Source organism: Musa acuminata, unplaced genomic scaffold, assembly GCF_036884655.1.
Source record: "Musa acuminata AAA Group cultivar baxijiao unplaced genomic scaffold, Cavendish_Baxijiao_AAA HiC_scaffold_1105, whole genome shotgun sequence".
Classification (NCBI taxonomy): Eukaryota; Viridiplantae; Streptophyta; class Magnoliopsida; order Zingiberales; family Musaceae; genus Musa; species Musa acuminata.
The window spans coordinates 70,328-80,327 of NW_027021318.1; the positions used below are offsets into that span (position 1 = coordinate 70,328).

Genomic DNA, 10,000 nt, shown 5'->3' on the forward strand with positions numbered 1-10,000 from the left:
ATTCCTTCCACTGAAAATGGATGTTTCATCAAATACGCAGCTTGGCCCATGTACGCCAAAAGAAGACATGGAAATACGGTAGATGTGAAGGCTATCTGCACATACAGTAGGAGTTAGTGGATAAAAACTGTCTTAATTGCAGGGGTCGATCACGGCATCACCCTAAAGAAAGATAACTGTGATAAACCTGTATAGACTTTACAGAGAAATGGCCCAGGTCAGCAAACATTGCTTCAGCTCCTACAAACATGAAGCAAAAGGAAATTCCATGAAATATACATAATATGTCAAAGCAGAGGTCAGAAGCTAGTCAAAATACATTTAGCTGGTAATAAAGCTAAAAAAAGCACTAGGGAGGTAGGAAAAGTTCTCTCAACACAATGTATATGCCTACCACAGCCACAGAAAAAAACATAAAGCACAATCACGTATATTATATCTTTTGGTTATTTGCACTGTAACGAGTATTGCATCAGGTGCTTTCATCAATGCAGTACCCAAAAAAAAACACAAGATGCATGGAAACATATTAAATCATTCAGATCTATTTACGAAAGGCATCCCTGGCATTGACGATTATTCATTAAATAATTAAGTTTCCTTAGATCTTCCTCTTACTGCAGCTGACTCAATGTGGTGCTTATCATTTAACCAAGGAATGTCGAAACTTTAAACTATCTGGATCTACAGTAGCAGTCAGCTCATTGATACTCCATGGTACATTGCCTTTCTCAATTTTCTTTTTGTCTGTGTCAAGATGGCGGTACCATGTTGTCACGGCCTTCCGCTGTATCACGCCAAGTGGTGTGCCAGTGTTCTGTAAGCACAACTTTAGCTCACTCTCACCATAATATATCACAATTTTGATTACACTCCTTGAGGGCGAGCGTCGACACCACGGTCAAGGAAATAAACTCGTTACTTAAAAATAAGGGTAAGACTGCCTTCCCAGCCCTTGTATCAATGAGAGACTTATAAACTAAGCAACTATTTTTATTTTGAATATTCTCCTTGCACTACATGAACTAAATAATCTTTAATGACGACAAAACAAACAAATTATTCTTGAGTTCCCATTTTTTTATCTTAGGCTGTTAAGATAATACTAGATCTACCTACAAGATATTCTAATACAATCAAAACAACTATGACTTATTAAGGCCAAATAATAAAAATAAGCATATATGTTACTCATCAAAACTGACCTACCAAGTTGCTCTAAATTTTGACCACATGACTTTATTCAGCTTGGACATGATTATATTCTTCACAGGATGCATTAGGGGTATTACTAGCTTTGAGTTAGATTTAGCGTTAACGATAAACCTATCCTCAATCACTGTATCAGAAGTGTGATCTATGGTGTGAAGTGTAAGCCAATATCCTAAGTCATTATAATCCTCAATCACTATATCAGAAGTATGATCTATGGTGTGAAGTGTAAGACATTACCCTAAGTCATTTTATAATGTCTTCAAATCTAGATTACCCATAAAACTTAAAGATGTAAGTGATGTCGAGTCACTACACTCTTCATGGCTAATGGCTATACTTCCATTGAAGTACAACAAGCCTTAGCCACCCAAATCCGGATTAAGCCTTTTGGTAGAATTCTGGGGTTGGCGCACTTCCACATGCTTAAAATACGGTTGATGCACCGCCACATTAAAGTCCAAGTGACCGCACTCCTCTTTTACTTTCTTGCTCTTTACCCATCTATAGTCAATAAACCACACTAGCCAATGACAGAATTATCTGAAAACCAAATCTAGAGACTGAAATGTTGAGATTTGATTCATAGTTATCTAGGTAGTTATCATGATCTAGTAGTTATAGGGTGATTTCAATAACTACCTCAATCATGATCTAGTAGCTATAAGGTGGTTTCAATAACTGCCTCAATCATGATCTAATAATTATAGGGTGGTTATTACTAGGTCCTATAAATAGGACCATAGTTCATGAAACAAGGTATATAGAGAGTATGTACACTTGGGAATATCTTGTAAGTGTTCTTGTCAATCCTCCTGTTTTTAATACTATAATAGTATTCTGTTTTTTCCTTGCTCCTCCATCCCAATATGAAAACCACTTAGAAGTTAATTATTTTAAATGGTTGATGATTTTAAAAGACTTACATGAAGTTAAGCTGGGTATGTGAACAAACAACGATTATACGCATTAATGTACAGAATCAGATTTCAGTTTCTTCTCATCTTTAGAAATTTCAACCAGTGTACTAGGATAATCAAATTAAACAAATTAGGAAAATAATATTGGACAAAAAAAATCCATAATGAAGTATTTGAAAAGAATCATTAAGAAAAAAAAAAGGATAATTATCTGAAGTTATGTAGTTAAAGAAACCTGTGATGCACAGAACACAACCGCCAAGAGCAGACCATGCTTTAGTGCTGTTTCTCTTGAAAAAGAAATATATATATGCTGGATTGAATGCTCTTAGAACAGAAATATCATACTTAAGTATGTTGTATATTCCAATGGACCCCAAACTGAAGAACCAAAGTGCCAAAATAGGAGCAAACAAGAAACCCACTTTGCCGGTCCCAAACCTTTGTATACTGAACAATACTACAAGAATTACAATTGAGAAAATGACCACGGCATCTGCAAGAAGAAATTAAAATATCATGAGTTGACACGAAATTGACAGTACTAACAATTTCAAGCTAAAAGGGAAAATATGGCACTGTAATGGCTTGTGCATGTTGGTTCAGATGCAACAAAAAACTGTCACCAACCTGTGTCGAATCCTGAAATTCTGCCTTGAAGACCGCTCACAGCAGACATAACTGCACAGGAAATGGCTATCAGATATAAACATTAACCAGAGTTTAGAAAGCATAACCACAGCCAAGGAACTAACCCCTACTAGTTAGAAATGAGAGAGCAACTACATGTGAGAAAAATAAACTGGAAAACTTATGTACCTGACATGGATGGAGTAAGAATGCCATCGCCAATTATCATAGAGGTACCCATCAGGACCAATAACAACAGAAGACGTTTTGAAAAAGAATTTTTCTCCAAGATTTCTTTTATGTATAGTGCTCTTTCTAGCTCTGGAGTAGGCAGCTTGAGCCTAAAGCTGGAGATATCTTCATCGGCACGCTGCTGATTTGGAAGTAGACTAACCTTGGCATATCTGCATATCAGTGAATACAATGCAAAAGTTCCTCCTGCAGGCACAGATGCAGTGAGTGTGGAACAATCAGAACAGAGTGTCTTTCTAATTGAAACATGATACATCACAAGCATTTCAAATAATAAATAAATGTGTAAATATGATATTCTTTTTCTCAGATAAATAAATTGAATTCTGTAAATTAAACAGCTACATGTGAAGTTGTGAAAAGGCATAGAACTTTTCCAAAGTCTTTCAATACCTTCACCATTATCATTTGCTTTCAGCACTATAAAGATGTATTTTGCAAAAGGAATGAGTGCGATTGTGTACATCACCAAGGATAAGGCACCCAAAACATCAACCTCTGATTTAATTGGGACTTTGCTGAAGACATCACTAAAGACATATAAGGGACTCGTGCCCATGTCACCATAAACAACACCAAGAGTCTGAAATGCCATTGCAAGCGTGCTCCAGATTGAGATGTCCTGTTCGATTTGTAGTGAAAGAGTGAGAAAGCAAGACGAAGTTAGATTCCACCGATACCACACTATACGGAGAAAAGCTCCATCGACAGAATAGGAAGCAGGACACCGTATACCACACTATGAACGCAGGAAAATTCAACAAAATCGAAAATAACACGTTTGTCATTAGCAAGAGCAAAGTTCCAACGACACAATAGGAGGCACCGAACACCAATGACCCGACTCCCGAGATGGTACCTTTTCGCGACGCTTGTGAGCGTCGGCGATGTCCATGGCCTCCACGTCCAGCGAGTCCACGCTCCGCGCCTTCTTCACCAGCCTCCGCCGCAGCGTGGCCTGCAGCTCCGGCCCCAGCACCAACGCCTCCTCCTCGATGGACCACGGCGGCGACTCCGAGTCCACCTCGCTGCCGTCAACCCACCGCACCGTGCGGGCGCTGCTCGCCTCCTCGACGATCCCGCCTTCCTCCATCCCTTTCCTACCCCCTCAACTCCTCCAAGATCGGATTTTGGACGCCTCTTCCCCTTGGTTCTTCCCAGCCGACGCGAGGGAGAAGAAGAGACTTTTCTATCTCTGACACTGAAGCCAGCACGGTTCTCGTAGAAGCGGAGTTGTGTTTGGAGACAGAGCAGGGCCCACAAGGGGTAACCTTTTGGGTGGAATCGACGGTGGCTCTAATGGCGACGTTTGAAACGTGCGCTGCTAACCAACGGTTACGTGTATGGATATCGATGATGGGCATAAACAATGCCATGGTAGCATAACCCATCCTATATATTCCTCTCTCACCAGAAAATTCAATGTCGGTCCGGAAACCTGCCTTGTGATTGGGACAGATTTCGAGTCATTCTTGGGACCCACCTAATCAGCCACCGATGACCACAATCAAAAGGCTGGTAGGTCATTTGGTAGAGGAGAATGGGAAGGAAAAGAAACATCGTGTCATATTGGTCCGTGTCTGCATATATTATTATGGGAATTATATCAGATATAGGGACATCAAAGAGACTTGGTGACACTAGTGAGTCAACTAATTGAACACAAGGTTCAATAAAAATATTACTTTCGATATAAATACTACATTATTGTGTATATTTTATGATATATATATATATATATATAATATTTGATTTGTTTTTTCTTTGGTTTCTTGCACTTTATTCTCTTCTTTCTGTCAACAAGATATTTTTTAATACTTCTTTTATTTTATTATTTTCTTTTTTTGAAATTTATATTTAATTTTACTCTCAAAATTATTATTTTTTTATGTGTTTACTAGTTTAATTGATAAAAATTTTAATAAATCAGACTTGAATCTTGATTTTATCACTTTATTCATTATAAACAAATAAAAATGAGATTCACTATAGTGCTTCAATCACCATCAATAATATAATACTTTAAATTATCTTTATAAAAACCTCAAATAATCTTGAGAGAATATTAATGTGGGCGATGTGGATAATATTTGGATTAACCCATTTTGGTTCAAATCTATGTAAAAAAATTTAAGTGAAGTCGAGAATATCTTCGAAGCTTAATTGAGTATCGACTTATATAAAGATCGTTCATCGTGCATCGAGTGAGGTTCTAGATATGATTTATCTGATAGTTTAATTAATTATGAAACAAAAAATAAGATTTTTAAATATATAATAATTGATATCAATTAGAGTTTTTTATGATATATTTAAATAGGATGAATATTATGTAATATGTGTGAAATATTTTTTTATTTTTTATATCAAGCTAATATATATATATATATATATTATATAATTATATTTATTATTTTTTTAGGGATCCAATAAATAATCTTAGAAGAGATGTATATCTACGTCTCATGTTATAAAGCACCTTTCCAAAGGATAACCTCTTATATATATGTCCATGCTCTTTAATGAATTGAGTTGTATATGCCTTATGGAGACAAACAATGCAAGAGCATTTGATTATGATGAAATGAAATTAAATTCTAACATATAGAAAGATGATCTTCCCATCTTATCCAAGTTTCTTTTCCTTTGTCACACCACAAGAATTTACACATGCAAAGTGGCTTCATTTATTGGGAAGGTGGTGAAGTTGAAAATGATTGAAATCTATGTGTCAAAAGTCTAAGTGGATAGCTGTTTCCCTCAACAATGCCATGGTTTTCTTGTCTTCACCTCAAAACAAAGCATCACATCATTTCTTTATATGACTTTGTGCACTCATATTATATTACAATAAGACGACAACCAGTCACAGATCTTTTTCATGGGTTTCCAGTTATTGGATATCTCTCTTCACAATTGAGTGAAGAAAAGTTCTTGTGATCACCTCCAAAAAGTAGCAAAAAGGGCCAGAAGAAATGACTGGAATAACTCTGGCTAAAAGAAACATACAGATTGTATTCTTTTCATATCTTCCATTCTTGTGGTACTTCAGCTGGAGATTGGGGTTGTGTTCCGTGGAGCTCAGCCAAAACTCCATCTCCTTGTTGAGTCTGCATGAAGGTTTCAGGAAGCAGATCTCTGCAGCTTTTACTCACCTAACATCAGAAACAGAAGGGTGTTCCACATATCAATGGGGCCAGGCAAGCACCAGTGCACGCAGTCGTTGTACAGGGTGACGTTCTCATGCGCCCAATGGCCATATCTACTCGGATGCCCATCGGGCCTCAGCAGCATAGCTCCCGTGGTGTCCAACATCTTCAACTCCACTCCCTTTGCCCTCCCGACCCTCTCGGCTTCCCTGAACTCCTCCACTTGTGCCTCGTAGAACTCGAGATCCAATCCCTCCAGCCTCGTCTCGTTGCCCCGGAACGGCCTCGTCCTCACGCAATTCCCTCCCTTGTTCCACTCCCCGTTCTCGAAGTGCGACGGCGAGACCGTTCTCAGGAAGACCTTCCCCCCGAAGCCATCGAGCTCGGTGATGGCGCGGAGAGCGGTCCGGAAGGCCATCCTGTGGGAGTACCGCAACGTCAGGTCGGTGACGTTGTCAACCAGGCAGAAGTGGCAGCCGACGATCTCTCCCTTCTCGTAGAACATGGCTGGCCGAGTGAACCAGTTGCCATCGGATATGATCACGTAGTCGAACTCGTGGATTCGGGACGCCCAGTTGTCGTCGACCTCGTCGAGGTAGAGGTTCCACAGGCCAGTATGGTTGGGGCCGTCTGTGTCTGCTTCCTGAGCTTTCACCAGGAACGGCGACCAGAAGGTTGAGATGGTGAAGTTGTAGGCGGTGTAGAACATGCGCTTGAAGTTCTCATCCGTGGTGTTGGAGATGTCCTTTGGATACTCCACCTGATCGGCACAACAGACAGAGAGAGAGTGGTCAAACTTAGAAGATCCATAATGAATGACAAGATTATAAGATTCTACGAGTACAGATATGGATCCCATGTGGGCACGTCAATTTATATTCACAGCTCGCGCTCCAACGTGAAGGCCGGATGTGTTGTGTTCTGTCATGTATATTCATTTCATTGAACGTTTAAGATGGTTGATAAGGTTAAGATCTGGCTTTGGAGGAGGTATGAACGGGTAATGCTTTGGTTTGATGGCGCCTTTACCTTCGACAAGAGGCACATCAAGGACTGCATGTGGTTTCTGGCCAAGGAGTCGCCCACGAACGCCAGGGACTTCCCTCTCACAAGCTCGAGGAACCAAGAGGCGTCGAAGCGCGGCAGCTCGCAGGCCGCCGGCCTCCACCTCCATTTCAGGAAGTCCATGTCTGGTCTCCCGTACTTCATGCAATTCTGGTGCTCCTGGATCGTGAAGCACGTCAGGTTCGTGTAGTACGGCGCGTCTGGATCCCGAACCCACTCGCCCTGGGAGATGTCGCAGTCCCGGGGCAATCTGATGGAAGGATATCGAGGCGGCGGCGGCGGCGGAGGAGGAGGAGAAGGCGACGAGGAAGACAAAGAGGAGGCGGAAGAAGAAGAAGAACGTTCATCGTTGTACGAGGGTAGGGGAGGCTGGTTGCAACAGGAGATGATGGCAAGCACCAACAAGACGAGGAGGATGGAGAAGAGAAGTGTCCTGGGATTGCCGTGTGCATGATGGTAGCCCCAAATCCGAAGCCTGTAGGCATGAGGCTTCATTGGAAGAGGTCAGACGATGGTGAAGGAAGAAGAAGCCATGACTCTATAAAAAGCAATGGTGGCGTGACTTCATCTCTGTTCGATAAATATTGGGTGGTTGGCATGTCTTTTGCTGCCCACGTTCCGCATGTTGGGCTTCAGAAATAAAAATTAATATTTTTATTGAAATTAAGTATCATAAATTAAAAATAAACGTTTTATATTTTTGAAAATGATAATCAACATATTGTGAATCCACAAAGAAAAAAAAAAAGCTAAACTTTCTTTTTCTATTTTCAGGATTATTATATATAAATTAAAAAAGTGTTGTTTATATATAAAATATAATAAATAATTAAGATAGCACTAAGCAACCAGAATAAGACATGTCACTAACAGTTAATCTATGTACTGAGTTGGCCTGTGATCATGACCTTGGCGACCGAGTATGGTTTATGATGCTGGTCGATGAGCCAGAACAGCTGCAACAATGGTGGCATCCCACCAAGACATCATGAACTCCACCACGAATCCATGGCGGAGAAGTGATGGAAGAGGCAATAGAGGCAAGCTCTTGGCTCAAACAACGAAGGAGGGACCATTGCGCCATGGGCGTGCACACGACGTGAGGAAGCTCGGCGGCATTAACGCAAACACCAAACGCACACTCAGTCCTCTGCATCAAATACGATTTCTTTCATCGCATGTTCATGTTTTAGTCAAACAATGGCATCCCACCAATTATTTCCAATGTAAATTGAACCCATTAGATCCACTTAAGTCTGTCTCCGCTGCATTCCTTCTATTCAGATGCGTCCGTCGGAGGATGGTACTAAGAACATGTCCGAAGCTGCAGAAATGATAGGGATGGAAGAAAAGCTTCAAGAACTCATCAGATCGTTCAACAGAATCCATACACATACAATTATTCATCCCCTCCATGAATGATATAATCCACTCTATTAGATTGATTTGATGATCCTGTAACGTGGATCTCGGGGGAAAAATTTCTTCTCAGCCCCAAGCCCACACAAACACTGGTCTTCCTGTTGCTTCACTCCCCCAGCATCAGAAACAAGAGCTGGTTCCACATGTCGATGGGCCCGGGCAAGCACCAGTGCACGCAGTCGTTGTACATGGCGACGCTCTCATGGATGGAGTGGCCGTACCTGCTCGGGTGGCCGTCCGGCCTCAGCAGCATGGCCTGCGTCGTGTCCAGCAGCCGCATCCTCACCCCCGGCTCCCGCTCCGCCTGCCTGAATTCCTCCAGCTGCTGCTCGTAGAACTCCCGGTCCAGAGACTCCAGCGTCGTCTCGTTGCTTCGGTACGGCCGCTTCCGCTTGCAGTTGCCGCCCTTGTTCCACTCCCCGTTCTCGAAGTGCGACGGCGATATGGATCGCACCAACACCTTCCCCTTGAAGCCGGCGAGGCCGTTGATGGCGCGGAGGGCCGTCCGGAAGGCCATCCGGTGCGAGTAGTGCAGCGTCAGGTCGGTGACGTTCTCGATCAGGCAGTAGTGGCAGCCGACCAGCTTCTTCTGCTCGTAGAAGAGGGAGGGCCGGGTGAACCAGTTGCCGTCGGAGATGATCACGTAGTCGAACTTGTGGAGCTGCGACGCCCATTTCTCGTCGACCTCGTCCAGGTAGAGGTTCCAGAGGCCAGTGTGGTTCGGCCCGTCTGTGTCCGCCAGCTGCGCCTTCACCAGGAACGGGGACCAGAAGATGGAGATGGTGAAGCGGTAGGTGGGATAGAACATGCGCTTGAAGTTGTCATCTTTACTGTCCGACATGTCCTGTGGTCGCTCCACCTGCACACGATCGATTCCATCGTTACTAATCTTCTCAACCGGAGATCAAATCGAGAAACATCAAGCCAGATATCGATGATCTCCTGCAAAAGACTCGGGAGAACACCGTCGTGGACATGAATCTGACGTCAAAGGTGCCGAGTTACAGGTTGGATGTAGCATCTGACAATGTCAAAAACGGAGGCTAGCAAAGAGTAGATGAGAACTCTGAGACCTGCCAGCTTTTGGAGTGATGACAACCACGTGGGCGAGTCGGCGATGAGAGAGCGACAGCAATGTAAAGATCGAAACACGATGAGTCCTAAAGGTTACAGAGGCGATTCCCATTGCCCTTTCGAGGTGAAATCTACAGACTTGACTTAGACTGTTCTCTCTGGTTCGTCTCGGGCCACGAGATCTTACCATTAGATCCTGCCGGTTGGCTGGCTCTTGTTAGGGGCATCGCCTGGGCCAACCAAATGCTATCTTGTTTGTCCTCTCTCGCTTCCATT

The 10,000-nt window shown here is 42.5% G+C and overlaps 3 protein-coding genes across 3 annotated transcripts in view; all 3 read right to left on the bottom strand.

Annotated features, from left to right (window-relative positions):
• Window positions 1-2: 2 nt before the first annotated feature.
• On the bottom strand, window positions 3-4,229 carry LOC135666527 (potassium transporter 23-like; the record flags this gene model as incomplete). Its single annotated transcript, XM_065178116.1, has 7 exons — window positions 3,874-4,229; window positions 3,408-3,636; window positions 2,952-3,200; window positions 2,763-2,813; window positions 2,368-2,628; window positions 188-240; window positions 3-95 (listed from the first exon to the last, which is right to left on the bottom strand). Coding segments are annotated over exons 1-7 (1,170 nt in total), but the record flags the coding sequence as incomplete, so codon positions are not given.
• Window positions 4,230-5,776: 1,547 nt separating this feature from the next.
• Window positions 5,777-7,873, bottom strand: LOC135666525 (protein trichome birefringence-like 19). The gene is made up of 2 exons (XM_065178114.1): window positions 7,193-7,873; window positions 5,777-6,923 (listed from the first exon to the last, which is right to left on the bottom strand). The coding sequence occupies exons 1-2, from the start codon at window positions 7,721-7,723 to the stop codon at window positions 6,162-6,164; spliced, it is 1,293 nt and encodes a 430-aa protein (XP_065034186.1). The 5' UTR covers window positions 7,724-7,873; the 3' UTR covers window positions 5,777-6,161.
• A 709-nt stretch (window positions 7,874-8,582) lies between these two features.
• LOC135666531 (protein trichome birefringence-like 19) overlaps window positions 8,583-10,000 on the bottom strand; it is a 2,678-nt gene continuing 1,260 nt past the window's right edge. Inside the window, exon 2 of the mRNA XM_065178122.1 lies at window positions 8,583-9,509. Coding sequence (XP_065034194.1) covers window positions 8,757-9,509 — 753 coding nt within the window. The 3' untranslated portion in view covers window positions 8,583-8,756. The remainder of the gene's footprint in view (window positions 9,510-10,000) is intronic.